The sequence below is a fragment of the Mustela putorius genome, unplaced genomic scaffold (genome assembly GCF_011764305.1).
Source record: "Mustela putorius furo isolate JIRA1106 unplaced genomic scaffold, ASM1176430v1.1 tig00000487_pilon_pilon_pilon, whole genome shotgun sequence".
Classification (NCBI taxonomy): Eukaryota; Metazoa; Chordata; class Mammalia; order Carnivora; family Mustelidae; genus Mustela; species Mustela putorius.
Genome location: NW_025421399.1, coordinates 5,236,896 through 5,254,231, shown reverse-complemented (window position 1 = coordinate 5,254,231; position 17,336 = coordinate 5,236,896). Strand labels below are relative to the sequence as shown.

At 42.0% G+C, this 17,336-nt stretch overlaps 1 protein-coding gene across 2 annotated transcripts in view; it reads right to left on the bottom strand.

The window, feature by feature from the left end:
• Positions 1 to 3,115: 3,115 nt before the first annotated feature.
• Positions 3,116 to 17,336, bottom strand: part of EFCAB3 (EF-hand calcium binding domain 3) — a 98,081-nt gene continuing 83,860 nt past the window's right edge. For both annotated transcript variants that reach the window (XM_004749234.3, XM_004749237.3), the window contains 6 exons: positions 16,314 to 16,385; positions 15,423 to 15,543; positions 12,181 to 12,374; positions 11,622 to 11,806; positions 5,993 to 6,115; positions 3,116 to 3,602 (listed from right to left, as the gene is read on the bottom strand). In XM_004749234.3, the coding sequence (XP_004749291.2) occupies positions 3,276 to 3,602; positions 5,993 to 6,115; positions 11,622 to 11,806; positions 12,181 to 12,374; positions 15,423 to 15,543; positions 16,314 to 16,385 (1,022 nt within the window). In that variant the 3' untranslated portion in view covers positions 3,116 to 3,275. The remainder of the gene's footprint in view (positions 3,603 to 5,992; positions 6,116 to 11,621; positions 11,807 to 12,180; positions 12,375 to 15,422; positions 15,544 to 16,313; positions 16,386 to 17,336) is intronic.

Below are 17,336 nucleotides of genomic sequence, written 5' to 3'. Positions count from 1 at the left end.
TATCCTAAACTTAATTTTTATACAATTGCTTTTGGTTGACCTGTAAAGCTCACTTTTCTTCATCTTTTTAAGCACCTAAGATCATTTTTCTGAAGAATTTGGAAGACATGCGTGGGCATCTTTTGTGGTATCACACTATATACTACTTCAGCAATGCTTTTCCGGAGACCTATGGGTCCCTCTGGTGGTGAGCCGCAAGAGCTCTTCTAGCCGGGAGGTGTGAGTTCAAAGCCTGGAAAGGTTAACAGCTCTCAGTCTGGATTATTGCCTTGGGTGTCAACCTGGGACAGGAGTAGTTAATTATTTCATGCCTTTCTTTCAGTTCCAATCAGTGGAAATTCTGGTCCGTTTAAGCATGTGCTCTGGAACTGAAAGGTGGGGGAAGGGTGTCCTAATTTGTTCTTAAAGTTTCATGGAACAAGGAGGAGCCCTTTTAGGGAATTGAATACTCTGGTTTAACAACTTTAAACAGACTTTGTGGTTTTTTTTCTTATTGCAAAATAAATATGTTTATTATAGAACATTTAGACAAAAGAAAAAAAAGAAACTATCCTATTCTATCCTTAATCCATTAAACACTTTGATTTATATCCTTCCAGTCTTTTATTCTAATTGATTTATACAAGTAACTTTTGAGTTAAAATAGTTTCAGAGTTGCATTATGCCTTTTTTTTTTTACAGCTTCATTGAGGTTTAGTTTACACACAATTAAATTCATCTATCTTAAGTGTTTGGTTTGATACATTTTCATAAAAATCTATAATTGTGCAACTACCACCATTATTAGGTTTTAGAAAAATACCATCAAGTTTTCTCATGGCTCTGAGCAGTTGTAGCCTATTTTATAACTTGATAATAGTTTGTGAATATCACTCTTCTGCTTGAATGTTCTTTTCTTTTTGAATGTTCTTTTCTAACATTGTTTTAATGACCTTGGTATTGTATTATAGAGCTGTATGTGATTTGCTGGACATTCAGGCTCCATTAAGTTTCATACTATTAAAAATCCAACATGATAATCATCTTTATAAATCATTTTAAAATCATTTGTATGTTCATGATTACTTCTTTTTTTTTTTTAAGATTTTATTTATTTATTTGACAGACAGAGATCACAAGTAGGCAGAGAGAGAGGAAGGGAAGCAGGCTCCCTGCTGAGCAGAGAGCCCGATGCGGGGCTCGATCCCAGGACCCCGAGATCATGTCCTGAGCCGAAGGCAGAGGCTTTAACCCACTGAGCCACCCAGGCGCCCTTCATGATTACTTCTTTAGGAATAATTTCTAGAAGTGGAAGTACTGAGTCAGTGGTTATAATTAGCTGCATTACTCAGTTGTTGAGGTCAGGGCATTTTCTCTGTTCATTCACTGTTATACATCCAAGTCCTAGAACAGGGGCCAGCACACAGTATGCAACTCAATAAATAATTGTTGAAGGAATGGCTGGATACCTGTTGCTATACTATATTTCATCCGCAAGATGCCAGTTTCTACTGTTAACCACAGTGTGGGACAGACTGATAGACCGTATTACTATACATCATAGATTTTCCAGGATAGATAGACTTAAAAATATTCTACCCTGTTATCCCATTGATCCAAGAAAATATTTCAGGAATTTTAATATTTTGTCATCCAAATTATATCTCTTAGATTGCCTACTACAGTCATAGTCATACCAAAAAAAAAAAAAATGTGTGAAACCATAAATCTTGTTTTTTTGCATAGGAAACAGTGGTCACTTGTTTATAAGATTCTTTAAAAAATATTTTATTTATTTTAAAAATATTTATTTATTTGACAAGGAGAGAGAGAATATAAGCAGGGGGAGCGGCAGGCAGAGAGAGAAGCAGGCTTCCTGCTGAGCAAGGAGCCCTACCTGGGACTCGATTCCAGGTCCCTGAGATCATGAATCAGCCTATGGCAGACGCTTAACCGACTGAGTCACCCAGGCATCTCAAGATCTTATTTATTTGAGAGAGACAGAGCAAGCAAGAGAGAGCATGAGCAGGGGGAAGGGCAGAGGGAGAGAGAGAAGCAGACGCCCTGCTGATCAGGGAACCTGACATGGAGCTCAATTCCAGAACCCCGGGATCTCGACCTGAGCTGAAGGCAGACACTTAACTGACTGAGCCACCCAGATGCCCCAGGGTTCTCTTTATCAACATCATAATATTGTAAAGAATGTCAACTATGTTTAGGCAGTTTTGAATATTCAAGATTAACACAAATTTACTTCAAGTGCGTTTCATGAAATAGTTTCAGGAGCCTTCACTATCTTCTTGCTTTTTTTTTTTTTTAAATAAATATTTTGTTTATTTGACAGACAGAAATCACAAGTAGGCAGAGAGGCAGGCAAAGGGGGGGCGGTAAGCAGGCTCCCCGCTGAGCAGAGAGCCCGATTCAGGGCTTGATCCCAGGACCCTGGGATCATGACCTGAGCCGAAGGCAGAGGCTTTAACCCACTGAGCCACCGAGGCACCCCTATCTTCTTGCTTTTTTCTGGCATGGTATGATTTTATATTATAAGCCACTGTCTCCATCAATATCGAACACGTCTTTTCCTTTTTCTAACAGGAAAAAAAATGTAATGGATGATAATCCCTAAACAGGATTAAAATAGTAAATTTTAAGCATATTTTTCTATAATACAAAAGTACAAACTTGTAATAGTTATACATGTGCATCTTTACTAAATACATTAAAGAAAGACAGCAACCAGGGTAGTGGGTGAGATCAACTATTTTTAGTGGGATCCAGGAGATCAGCCTAATGACATGTGACAAAGGAGCCTTAGGAACACCCAAATTTAATCAAGATTCCCCGGGAGATGGTGATACTGTTCCCTGGAACTGAAAGATCATTGTCATCTGCTGCCTGTGGCCTCTTTTACAAATAATCAAGAACCTAGTGTCACTTATGGTCACATAAACTCAGATGCTTATTACTCGGAGAGCCCTTAGGAGCTCAGAGGGGCAGCCCTGTGTTGAGGTAAGAGCCTGCGTTCTGCTTTCCTCCTTCTGTCCAGGCAGTTTCGAGCCAGGTGGGGGCAGCAGAGCGCAGCTGTTTGATGCGGAGATAACCGCGTGACCTCTGTTTACTTGTTAAGAATAAGGAAAGGGAAACCACATTATGACTTAAATTTTTTTACTGGTCAGAATTCAAAAGATGTCAACATTTCCAGCTGCTAAGAATGTACTAGACAAAAGCAAGAAACCATAATTTTGATATCTATGAAAAAGTAGTTTGCAATGAGCTGTTTAGAAAATGTAGAAATTTCATTGTTGGAACCCTCTGGAACCTTTCCGTTTTCTTTTTCTTCCTGTCTCTATGTCACATTCACTGATATCCGAGGAAGAAGAGGATACAGAGTTGTGGAAGGTGTTCCTATTCATGTAGGCATCATATAACCTTAAGTCCTTCCGCGAAAGTAATTCCTGGCAAACATTCCAGGACCATGTATAGGTAGAAAAGGTGTCATAAAAGGCCTCATTTTTAGTCTCTATTCCAATCAGATCTCCTCGGATCTTCCGCCAGAGGTTTAGCATGTCTTTCCGGTGCTCAAGGGCAATTCCCAAGTTATAGGCCTCTGTAGCCCTCTTCACCTGCAGCGAGAGAGCAGACATTTGCAGTAGTTACATGAACATATCTTTGATTTATGAACCACAATTGTAGATATCCCAAGAGTTACATTCCCAGGCTAGTTGAAAAATACTGAATTTATACATTGGGTGGAACCTCTGAAGGACGTGGGAGTTAGGAGTTGACGGACAATCAAAATGTATGGTTTGGGAATAATGAGATAAGACATTTTATGACAATATTAAAAACACAATAAACTAAACCAAGGAGGAAAGGGGGCGTGGAGATAGTCTCTAGATATAAAAGGAGTGTCTAGAATGGCACTCAATCCTGCCCACGGCAGAGAGGAAGAAGATACTGAGAAGTTCCTCAAGGATTTGACCAGATTGAGGGAGCAGTGGTGATGGGAAGGTGTTCCAGGGAAAGGAGACAGCATGAACAAAGGGACAGAGGTAATACACCTCTGGAGTTGGTGGGAGGCACAAGCATGCATTGCTAACGTGTCAAGTTTTGAAAGTGAGAGGGAAGGAATGATGCAGGTAAGGCGGGCAAGACATTGTCTGCTGTAATGGCCCTTCGACTTGATCTCAGTGAGGCTGACAAAGCTTTGGTGGAAATCATGCTGTAGTAAGCCAATGTTTCTTTTTTAAAAAATTTATTTGACAGACAGAGATCACAAGTAGGCAGAGCGGTGGGCAAAGAGAGAGGGAGAAGCAGGCTCCCCACCAAGCAGAGAGCCCGATGCGGGGCTCAATCCCAGGACCCTGAGATCATGACCTGAGCCGAAAGCAGATAAGCCAGTGTTTCTGATGGGAGTGAGACAAATCTCAGTGTGGAGCAGAAAATATAGTTAAGAAATCCTGCCGTTGTCGAGAGGGGAAGTTTCATTTGTAAGCAGGACAGGGATGTAGCTGTATTTTCACAGTAGATCATGAGCCACTGTGTGGAGAAGGGGTAGAGGGGAGCAGCTGCGAGGCAGGGATAGGGGGTCGGAGGGTGTTGTCCAGGCGAGACCGAGGGAGGGCCTCAGTTAAGGCAGCAGTGGTAGGATGAAGGGGAGGAATTTGAAAAATCTTCGGGGAACGCGAGTAGCCACATTTGGTCGCAGGTGGATGTAAGGAGTGAGGAAAACATATAAATTAGGAAGATTCCTGGCCTTCTAGTTTCACTGACAGGGTAGGTAGTGGTATCGACACCTGAAGTCACCAAGAACCCCCAAGTGAATATTTATTTTATTTTATTTTTTATTTTAAATATTTACTGATATTTACTAAATATATACTAAATAACATAAAAATATTTACTAAACAAATGAACAGATGAAAGCCTAGAATGGGAAGAGCAGTAGTATGGGACTAGAACACAAAGAAACATCAAGACTAAAGGGATGAACATTCGGGAAAGAGAAGCGAGAGAAGAGAACACAGCGCGGCGAGATGCAGTGTTGTAAAGGCCAAGGAAGTAGAAAGCTTGATAACCAGTGTCGAAGGCAAGAGGGAGGCAGCACGAAATAGACACACCCCGGTCCGTCTCTGGGAAGCACGAAAGTTGCTAGGGCACAAAAGCAGACAGGCGGCATGGAGTTATGGCTAAAAGTGTGGATTCCAGAGCCAAGCTGCTCATGCTTGTAATTCTGGCTCTATGACTTCCTCTGTTACTTCTGCCTTGAGACAAGTCAACCTCTCTGTGCGTTGTCTATAAAATGACAATGATAATAGCACCTACCAGGAAGGAGACTGATGTGATCAGTAAATGAATTAGCGCCCGTAGAGTACTTCTAGAGCACTCTGCCTGGCCCCTAAGAAGTGCACTCAAACTCTCCACCTTTTTTTAGCTGCTATAACCAGTCTTTATGCATCATATGTCTCTCTTTTTTTTTTTTTTTAAGATTTTATTTATTTATTTGACAGAGAGAGATCACAATTAGGCAGAGAGGCAGGCAGAGAGAGAGAGAGAGAGAGAGAGAGGGAAGCAGGCTCCCTGCCGAGCAGAGAGCCCGATGCGGGACTCGATCCCAGGACCCTGAGATCATGACCTGAGCCGAAGGCAGCGGCTTAACCCACTGAGCCACCCAGGCGCCCCACATCATATGTCTCTTAGCACACCACACTCACTGTGACTGCTGGTTTACTGCCTTAACTATTCCCAGCATGACACAAACAAAGGTCCCAGAAACGATGCTGGGTGTCGTTCCCTGGGTGATTAGCAAGATGAATGATAACAGTTAATATTTGAATCCATTTGATCATAGAGCAAGAAGCATCATTACGATGGGTAAAAACAAGAGATGGACTTGTCTTATTTTAAAGACACAGAGCAGAAAAATTATCTTTGGTCTGGGTGGTTGTGATATTGAAGAGGAAAACATTCTGGTCGGCGCATTCTGGGAGGGCAGGCAACAGTGAATACTCACATGCTGTTTAATAGCGGCTGCGTCGGTCACGGTCCAGTTCTGCTTCTTCTTGAGTAGTTGGTCAATGGCGAGGATGTCATTTGGGTAGCCTGAGACTGGGTCGAAAGGCTTTATATTTGCTGCCTTTATGGACATTTGAAAAAACAAAGGTTGGTGATATATTTTGGGTTAAATTATATAACAAAGACATAATACACAGAAATATGCCATACTAGGAAGGGGTTTCTATGTGATTTATAAGGTTATTGCTAAGCCACCTGTCTGTTGTTTGGGGACACCTGGTACAGCACCGTGTGTAACTGAGCACTCAGCACATTCTCTTTCTTAATGATGACGCCTACTCAGAAGTACTGACCGGAAGACGGTTTATGTGTGGAATGGACATGGAGGGTAGAGAGGAGCCAACTCCAGCCTCACCAAATTTCCCAAGCCATCACCAAGCACTGAAAAGTGAAGAAGGTGCCCTCCACAGCGTACAACCTGTATTACTTCCAAACTTGCCCTGGGGAACCAGCTGTCCATTTTCCCTGTTCCTGGGCTGCTGAACAATGCTGGTGGAAATCATGTAAATATGTGGACTGCTTTCTTGGAAAATGTGTAGTTCCCAGTCTCATCTGGGCCCTTAGTACTGCTTGACCCTACTTTTCTTCACTGAATGTTGTTAATTCTGTTACAGATCTCACAGCTGTCCTCTTAGTGCCTGCTGGAAAACTGGATCTGCACACTCCCTTGGCTAATGATCATCTCTCCAGGACTAGCTAACATGAATTCTTTTTGCCTCCTCCGTGTGAGAGTTTCTCCTGATTTCCAAGGCCAAAGTCTCCCCCCTGAATCTTTATTAATTCCCTTCCTGGACCATTTCCCTTTGTTCCATTGCTGGCTTCATGGGTGTGTGTCCCACAGGACCGTGTGCTTAGAAGGGACCTGAATTTGCTTTATTGCTCTGCTGTTGCAGTCTTTAAATTCTTAGTAATTTTTGGACAAAGGGCCCTATATTTCCATTTTGCCCTTGGCTCCACAAATTACGTAACCAGTCCTGCCTCTCTACTATGTCTTCAGTTTCTCTCTTTTCCTGTTCTTTTACTTTCAAACTTTATTTTTTAAAAATTTATTTTAGGGGAGACTGGGTGGCTCAGTAGGTTAAAGCCTCTGCCTTCAGCTCAGGTCATGATCCCGGGGTCCTGGGATCAAGCCCTGTGTCAGGCTCTCTGCTCAGTGGGAAGCCTGCTTCCCCCTCTCTCTCTGCCTGCCTCTCTGCCTACTTGTGTTGTCTGTCAAATAAATAAATAAAATCTTTAAAAATTTTTATTTTTTTTATTATGTTATATTAGTCACCATACATTAGTTTTTGATGTAGTGTTCCATGACTCATTGTGTACAACATGCAGTGCTCCATGCAATATGTGCCCTCCTTAATACCCATCATCGGGCTCACCTAACCCTCCACCCTCTACTTTCAAACTTTCTGTGTCATATTTTAGGTGTATCTTCTTTAAAGAACAGATATCTGAAAATTATTAAAAATCAGTCTCAGTATCCTTTCTTTTAGACTTGAAAGATGATCCGTTATCTATTTTTTCTTAATACTTCTTAATTAAACTAGTATGTTTTAATCTTTTATTGTTATTGATGTATTTGGATTTTTCTGCTTATTCTGTTTTGCACTTTCTATTATTTCGTGTTTTCCCTTTTTTCTTGTTCTTCCCCCTTCTATTCGAAAGTTATTCATTAAATCATTCATGATTACTTTTAATGATTATCCTCACACTTTTAACACTCATTATAAATTTAACAAAGAATAAATTTAACAAAATAGAGAAAGCTTTAATTCTGAGTACCACGCTCTTCGTCTCCTGTGTCACGGTGGTAAATAGTATTTTAGTTCGTGTTGACTAGTGATTCAAACCAGTGATTCTTCTTTTCTTTTTTTTTTTTTTTTATAAAAGATCTATTTATTTATTTGAGAGAGAGAGAGCATGTGTGCGCACGCGCGAGTGCACCCCCCCAGGAGTGTGGGGTGGGGCAGGGCAGATGGAGAGGGAGCAGACTCCCTGCTGAGTGGGGAGCCAGGTGTGTGGATCCATCTCAGGACTCTGAGATCATGACCTGAGCCCAAATCAAGAGTTGGATGCTGGGCGCCTGGGTGGCTCAGTGGGTTAAGCCGCTGCCTTCAGCTCAGGTCATGATCTCAGGGTCCTGGGATCGAGTCCCGCATCGGGCTCTCTGCTCAGCAGGGAGCCTGCTTCCCTCTCTCTCTCTGCCTGCCTCTCTGTCTACTTGTGATCTCTGTCAAATAAATAAATAAAATCTTAAAAAAAAAAAGAGTTGGATGCTTAACCTCCTGGGCCACCCAGGTGACCTTTACATTTAAATTTAAATAGCCTCTGTGGCTACCATCATTGGAAGACTCAGGTTTAGATGGTGTAGAACCCTGAGTGTTACAGGAGAGATTCTGGCTTTTACTTTGAGTGATATGAAAACCCGTTGGCAAGTTTTGAGCTGATTTTAGCAGAGCCACTTTGGTTGCTGTGTTGAGAACAGACTGCGGAGGACGAAGACAGAACCGACCATTCAGGATGCTACTGACACCCTCTCTGCTGGCTGATATGATTAGAGAAAATCTTGCTCTTAATAAATAAAGGCTTTGTATTATAATTTCCTTTCATCCAAAACATACTGAGTCTCCTATGGGCCAGGTTCTGTTCTAGGTGATTGGATCCCTCAGTGAAAGAAATATACGTAACTTATAATCCTACATAACCTTATATTCTGGTTGGAGAGACTGACAGTAAACACATACAGATCACAGGTGGAGGAGGGCTTAGTGCTGGGAAATAAATTTAAAGGGGAATAAATTTCCCCTTATTTCCAACTTGTCAGTGATATCTGCTTGTGGGTATGACTTCATCTGGAGAGAGAAATTCAAAATCTGAAGTTAAGGTCATATGTGACTGTGATACTCCTCTAGAGTCTTTTTTTTTTTTAAGTTTTTATTTGAATTCTGGTTAGTTAACGTATGATGTTCAGTACCTGCATACAACACTTGGTGCTCATCACAACAATGTGTCCTTAATCCCCATCACCTAGTTAACCCACCTCCTACCCAGCCTGCTTCTGGTTACCATCTGTTCTCTGTAATTAAGTCTGTCTCTTGCTTCTCTCTCTCTGTTTCCTCTTCCCTTGTTTGTTTTGTTTCTTAAATTCCACATATAAGTGAAATCGTAAGGGATTTGTCTTTCTCTGACTGACTTTTTCCCCTTAGCATAATATTCTCTAGCTCTGTCCACATGGTTGCAAATGGCAAAATTTCATTCTTTATGCACAACGGAATATTGTTCAGTCATAAAAAAAGATACACACACTCACACACACACCCCCCACCTCTTCTGTATCTATTCATGTATCAGTGGGCATTTGGGCCATTCTTATAATGTGGCTATTATAGATAATGCTGCTAAACATTGGAGTGCATGTCTCCCTTTGAATTAGTACTTTTGTATTCTTTGGGTAAATACCTCATAGTGCAACAGCTGGGTCGTAGTGTAGTTCTATTTCTAACTTTTTAAGGACCCTCCATACTGTCTCCAGAGTGGCTGTACCAGTTTGCATTCCCATCAATAGTACAAGAGGGTTCCCCTTTTTCTACATCCTTGCCAGCACCTGTTTTCCCCTAAAATCTTAAAAAATTTTTTATTTTACTGTGGTAAGAACACTTAAGGTGAGATTTATGCTTTTTAACACATTTTTTTTGGGTGTACGATACGTTTTGTTAACTACAGGCACGGTGTTGTACAGCATATCTCTAGAATTACTCATCTTGCATAACTGAGACTGTAAGCCTGTTGATATTAGCAGCTGCCCGTTACCCTCTGCTCCCAGCCCCAGGGACTATTAAACTCTATGCCTGGGGGGCCTTCTAAGAGGTTTCATAGTGATGTGAACACTATATGGTTTTCTGGAACCCAGAGATGCCTCAGTGGTCTCCAGTCAGTCTCCTGTCTCCCTCTTTTATTTATTTTTTAAATGATTTTATTTATTTATTTGACACAAACAGAGAGAGAGAGAGGGAGAGTGAGCACAAGTAGGGGGAGCAGTTGAGGGAGAAGCAGACTCCCCACAGAGCAGGGAGCCCGATGCGGGGCTTGATCCCAAGATCCTGGGATCATGACCTGAGCTGAAGGCAGATGCTTAACCCACTGAGCCACTCAGGTGCCCCTCCAGTAAAATCTGGGCTGGGAGGCCTTTCATAAACCAGGAATAAGGCTAGAGTTTCCTCAGAGAATATCCAGAAACCAAGGCATGGCTGCCTGAGACCTTACCACTCAGAGGTTGAAGGGGGCCAGAAGGTATAGCCGGGAATGTAAGTAGGCTTCTAGTCCAAGAGCAGGATGGCCACTCCATCACAGATCGCTCCACTGAGTTGTGGAACTGTTCCTCTCATCCCATGGTGTGTGGCCCAACCACAATCTAGAGCCAGTTGAGGGAGCCCAAATGGAGCTTCTGGCCGATAGGTTGAAGGGAGAGCAGAGGTAGGTAGGATGGGAGGGCCTTTGTAGTGTTGTTCTTATATTCCCCACCTCTAACCCCAAATCTAGGGTTGTATTTTTCAGTAAGTTTAACTATTTGCTGAATTTTCTTTTTTAAGATTTATTTATTTGACAGAGATCACAAGTAGGCAGAGAGGGAAGCAGAGAGAGAAGAAGCAGGCTCCCCACCGAGCAGAGAGCCCGATGCGGGGCTCGATCCCAGGACCCCGGGATCACAACCTGAGCCAAAGGCAGAGGCTTCAACCCACTGAACCACCCAGGTGCTCTATTTGCTGAATTTAAATGAAATATTTATACCTGGCCTTAAATTTAGGAACATGGCTATGGAATCTGGTTTGAAATGTAATGGCTGAAAATATTTTTCGTGAAAAAAAAAAATTAGTTCTAGGGGCACCTGGGTGGCTCAGTGGGTTAAAGCCTCTGCCTTCGGCTCAGGTCGTGATCCCGGGGTCCTGGGATCGAGCCCTGCATCGGGCTTTCCCCTCAGCGGGAGCCTGCTTCTCCCTCTCCCTCTGCCTGCCTCTCTGCCTACTTGTGATCTCTGTCTGTCAAATAAATAAATAAAGTCTTTAAAAAAATATTAGTTGTAAATAAATAAAAGCTTAAAAAAAAAAAAAAAAGGATGCCTGGGTGGCTCAGTCGGTGAAGCCACTGCCTTTGGCTCTGGTCATGATCCCAGGGTCCTGGGATCGAGTCCTGCATTGGGCTCCTGGCTCAGTAGGGAGCCTGCTTCTCTCTCTGCCTCTGCTTGCCACTCTGCTTGTGAGCTCTCTCTCTCCCCCACCCCCGCCACTGACAAATAGATAAATAAAGTCTTCAAAAAAAAATATTAGTTCTGGGGGTGTCCAGGTGGGTTAGATGGTTAAACATCTGCTTTCAGCTCAGGTCATGATTGACTCCCACAATGGGCTCCCAGCTCAGCAGGGAGCCTGTTTCTCCCTTCCCCTCTCCCTCTCTCCCTGCTTGTGTTTTCTCTCTTTCAAATGAATAAATAAAATCTTTAAAACAAATTAGTTCCGTTAAGTTAGAACTTGAAAACCTAAGTATTTAAATTAACTAATGTGACATAGCCAAAATCTTACCTGTGTCTTCCAGTCTCTTTTATGGAAAAAATAGTTCTCAAAGAAATCCAGAGGCTCCCTTCTCCTTAGCATTTCTAATTTCTGTATGTCTTTGAATGGCTTTCCCATCACCACCCCATCCACATTAGGAAGCAATGGAAAGATGGGTATTTTGGAATATGGGCTATCTGAAGGAGGACTGTACCCTTAAAAGATAAAAACAAAAATGGTATTACGAACAATGTAAGAAGAAATTCACATAAAGACATACATGTGGCGCCTCTTTTGCTCTTTGTCTAGTCTTCTGAGTGGCCATGACCCCTCTTTTCACTCTCCTCACCCCCTCCCCATCCACAGATCCTAGGCTTCATCCAGTCTCTAGGCTTCTAGGCTTCTATATCCTCCTGATACAGGTGAAGATGTAGATTTGCTTTCAAATGATGCCTTTGTGACAGAGGCCAGTCACTCAGAGTAGGCTGTGGTCAGGCTTCTTTAGCGCTTGGCCTCTAGTATTTATTTCTGACTAGTAATATACAAACAAGTCCTTTACAATAATGGGGAGGGGATAAATGGTTCTTACTCTTGATCTCTTCAAGCAATTTAAGTAAATCCTTTTCTTTCATTATTGAGATCCGGGCAGCATTAGCAAAGGCAGCTGTGCTTGAGGCTGGAGGTGTGCAGATGTCTGGCTTCAATCTCCTTTTCCCATAACCCACAGTGTAGGGACTCCACGGCATTCCCAATGTGGTATCCTGGAATTTTCTTTGGAAATAGCTAGAGAAAAGAAAAAAAAAAGTAATCCAAGAATGAATAGAAAGTGCTATATAATCCTGCTGAAAAAGTGTCTTAGTGTTGGACAAAAAGAAAAAATTCTAGTTGCAAGTTATATGCTGAATACACTAATTCTCTTAAAAAAGTTATTTGAGAGTGAGAGAGAGAGCAAGCGAACCAGCGAGTATGAGCGGGAGGAGAAGCTGACTACCGGCTGAGCAGGGAGCCCGACGTGGGGCTTGATCCCTGGGACTCCAGGATCATGACCTGAGATGAAAGCAGACACTTAACCAACTGAGCCAACCAGGCATGCCTCCCCCCCTTATGATTTCTTAACTCCCATCTTAACTACCAAATCTAACTCTACCTTTTCAGTCCTGAATTCCCTTGGCCTCACTTTAGCATTTAATCCCGGGGGACGTCTGTCCTGGTTTGGATTTCTCTGTGGCCCAGGCTTCTCTGACTTCACACTCTCCTGGTTCCCTTCTTGATGACTAATGTTTCCTTTGTTGACCTCTTTTTCTTTCCAGTAGAGAGAAGCGCACGGTTACGAGGCAGGTTTAGGAGGTCAAATAGGCGGGATTTCATGATTAGTTAGAGGTGGGGAGTGACAGAGCAGCGGCAGCTGAGGACGCTGGGTCTTCGGCGGTTGGGTAAACACAGTGAGATGGTGGACCGCTCCCTGAGATTTGGAGCCCAAGTGGAAGAACTAGTGGAAGTGGAGGTGGGTGAAGCAGGACAATTAGGTTTTGAATTTTGAGTTTGAGGTACCTATGGGACTACCCAGTAGGCAGATGGAAACTCTAGAGGGGAATCTGGGCTAGGTACACAGCCTGATCTGTCCCATGCCTTGTTCTCCTTGCCTGTCAGGGGGATGTTGGAAACCATCTCACAGTGTTGAAGTAGTGATTAAATAAGATCATTCAACAGAGAGTTACTGAGTGTATTTTTTTTTTCCTAGACACTAAGGATATAATAGTGAATAAAACAGACAAAAATAATCCTTGCTCTCTTGGAGCTTACATTCTGGCATGAGAAAACACATTACAAACAAAATAAGTAAGTAAATTACATACTACATTAGAAGGTGATAGAGAGTTTGGAAAAATAGAGAAGGGGGAGACGGGGAATGGTAGGAGGGCTGACTTTTAGATAGGGTGGCCAGAGAAGGCCAGAGAAGGCCCTACTGAGATGACAACATTTGACAAAGACCCGGGGGTGGTTTTAAAAGGATCATCTGGTGCTGTAGGCGTCAAGGCTTCAGCTAGGCAGAGGGAGTGTTGAGAACAGACTGTGGAGTGGGCAGGTCATGGGGGTGGGAGTCAAAAGGTGCAAGCAGGGAGACCAGTTAGGAGACAGTAATCCAGGAAAAAGCTAATGCATGTAAAGTGCACACACACAACTCTGCATGTAATGCTCAAAAAATGCTGTAGTCAACCACGGGAATATCTATCAAATTCTACCATATCCAGCTCGAGATTGGCTTTCTCGGAAACTAAATGAATGACCTTTGCCACTCATTGGACAGTAATTATGTGATATACTTTGTGTCCTTTCACTTTTGTATGTTTCCTAAGTATTTTACATTTACTTATGGCTTCTCTCTCAATTTATATTTTAATTTCCTTAAATGCAAATGCTACATATTAAACACTTGATCTCCTTAGAAACCAGGTATATGAAAAGTAACAACATAATCATTAACGTAATAAAAACACCAACATTGGCTAAGATTTCCCGAGAGGCAGTCTAGGGGGGTGGATAAGAGGATTGGTTCTGGAATCAGACTGTTGTGCTAAAATCTAGGCACTATTGCTTCTTGGGCAAGTTACTTAACTACTTATACTGCAGGTTTTTCATCTGTAAAATGAGGATAATAGTGCCCATTAAGGAGAGGAGGATTAAAGCAGATAATGTATTTGTTCTATGACTATGCTAGCTACTTCTGCATAATAATAATATTTACTGAGCTCCAGGAATATTTATTGGACCACTTCACCTGTATTATCACATATCCCCACAAGTGCCCTATAAAGTAGGTATTATTATTATTTTAAGGTAAGTATTAATATTGTTGTTCCCATTTTTTGGTCCCATTTTGTAGGTGAGGAAACCAAGGCTGAGAAGTTAAGCAGTGTGTTAAATTTGTGTATCAACAGCAGGCATTTAATAAATGCCTTTGAAATGGAATGAAGAATAGAATTTTGTGTACCCATTGGTTCCACATCTGACAAATAGAGGATAGCACAGATATTATCCACTGAGGATTCTGAAAACATTCTGTATTTTTAAGTCTAAAAGGGGAAGCAGGGGCGCCTGGGTGGCTCAGTGGGTTAAGCCTCTGCCTTCGGCTCCGGTCATGATCCCAGGGGCCTGGGATCGAGTCCCGCATGGTGCTCTCTGCTCAGCAGGGAGCCTGCTTCTCCTCATCTCTCTCTCTGTCTGTCTCTCTGCCTATTTGTGATCTCTCTCTCTGTCAAATAAATAAATAAAATCTTAAAAAAAAAAAAAGGGGGAAGCAGAATGCTTTGAAAGAAGATGAGCCAAGGATATTCACATTATCCTTGAATAATAGCAATTATATTGAATAATAGCAATACTCAATATCTATAATGCAATGATATAAATAGTTTGAGGAAATTTATCTTTCGTGGTATTTGCTGGAATAAAGCACGTTTGGGTGTGAGAATGTTTCTTCATCTTCTAGTCTCAAGTCCAGTTTGGGCTCTTCTCCAGTCCATGGCTGCTTTGGGAGGTCTAAGATTGCTCTACATCATCACAGAGTCAAAAGATCTCTTGGGAGCCCTTGGCAGTTGGCAGCGTGAATGGGAGTGTCTTCCAAACTATATTTCCAAGCCCACCCAAAGTCATCCCTGGAAAAGTCTTACTCTTCTGGGATTTTCTAGCTTAGGGTAAGAGTCTGAACTTTCTTGGCTATCTTAGGCCCTCAGTGGGCCCTAAGATGGTCTGTGGTCAGTCTAACCCTAACCCTAACCCCAACCCTCACAAGTGCTTCTGAGAAGGCCGGTTTTACCCTTCTTTGCCACTTACCTTACTATTTCCATTATAGCCCTTCTGGGTAAAGCTGAAGTCTCTACAAGCTTTGATAGGATTTCAAACAACAGGATCCCTGGGTTGCTGGCTAAATCTAAACATTTCTCCTTTTCTGGAACTATAAGGGGAAAAAAAAATTCAAAGTGGCTTCTGAAAAAAAATCTGTCAAAAAAAGTCATAAGCTGACAGTCTTTTCAGTCTATTTACAATATTAATACCGAGCCAGGTACTAGAGAGTTATAGAAAACATTCAAAATTTGTTCTGTTTGATAGAAAGGTCATTTTGATTACTGAACAGACACAATAATCATTAAAAAATGCTTTTAGTTCTATGACTTCTAAGTAAATATTGACTCTTGTAAGTTAATACATTTAACATAAACGTGATTAATGTATTAAGGACTATTGTCCCATTCTTCTGGGTAAAGGAATTGCTGATAAACGAGCCTCAGGCTTGCAGGCAAACCCTTGTTATTACAATAGTACTTGAAGCAGTAGCTTCTGTCTCTTCTAAGGACAGTTCACAGCCTATGAATGAATGTATTTTCGAAAGCACACACAGTATTTGGAATTTGGAATGTATTTACCCCAGAAAAACATGATACAAATTGTGGTTAGTTTTTCCAAGGTAGACCTTTAAGCTCCTAAACAAACCATCAGAGGACTAATAACAGTAGGTCAAGGACACGTCTATATCACTTATGACCTTGTGTGAGATCACGCTCTCTAGCCTCCAGTCAACTCTCCTGTTGTCACACTGAGGGCAGACTTCCTGAGGGCGAGGAAGATATTTTTTAGGAATAGTGCTTGGAGGCCTAGAGGAATCGTGGTCACTGTGCGGCGAATCGCAGCCACACAAGGGCCACGTTCAGCAGTATCTCTACTCACCCACAGCTTTCAGGAAGCGGTTCTTATCTGTTAGGACTTTTATGAAGTCTGAGAAATTCACCTTCCCGTCTTCTGCAACAGAAATCAAAGGCTCAGAACAAGGATATCAGATGCGTTTTAGTCATCAGATTATATACTAAATAGAAAATGAAAACACACGGGACTGTCTAATACTTAAAGTCAGACCGCACGTTAAGGCTGCCGATGCGCTCAGGAAAGTGGTTTGCGCTTCTTGAAGTGGTTTTGGCACTGTTAGGTGAGTCACCCACAGCCGCCAGAAGCAATCGTGGGGTACAAACACCAAACTAGGGGCCCCCAGCCCCTGCAGTCCTATCCACTCACACCTTTTTGCGAGATTTGCGATTTTTGCAAGGAATCTGCTCCTGCTTTCCCACTCCCTTCTTACCTCTGATATTTCCATTATTCTAAAACCCCCAAATTGTACCCAGTCTCCTATAACTAGGATAGTACTATTAGAGGCAGGTGTGCATGTTTTGAGGCAAGAACAGGAAAATTGGGCAGAGTTAGTGGCAACAAGTGACACCTTAATTAACTGGTGACACTGATTCACACATGGAACTTATGCTAATTAAATGGGGCACTGGCCGTTGGGTGGGGAGAGGTGAAGAGGAGATAATTTGCTGACTATATATTCCATATCAGATCGGGTTATAATCGCTAGGTCCCTATATTCAAAGGAAATATCTAAAAATTTAAAAAATAACAACGTAAATGCTGTGGCGTTTAAAATTCAATATAGGTGGGCTCCATGAATCAAAGGAAGATTTGTACTAACGTGATTCAAATGGAAACAAAGGGCTTGGATTTTCTTGGTAACATGTCATTTTTTGAATTTGTCAATGCCTTTGTATCTGTTATTTCAAGGCACCCTCCAAAGTGTCCATCACCATAGGTAATCTGAATTTAATGTTGAAATGTGATAATCATTTTTAGTTTCCACATAGGATTTTTCAAAGAATAGTCTACTTGGTAGCATTAGATTTTTTTTTTTTGCATTAAATT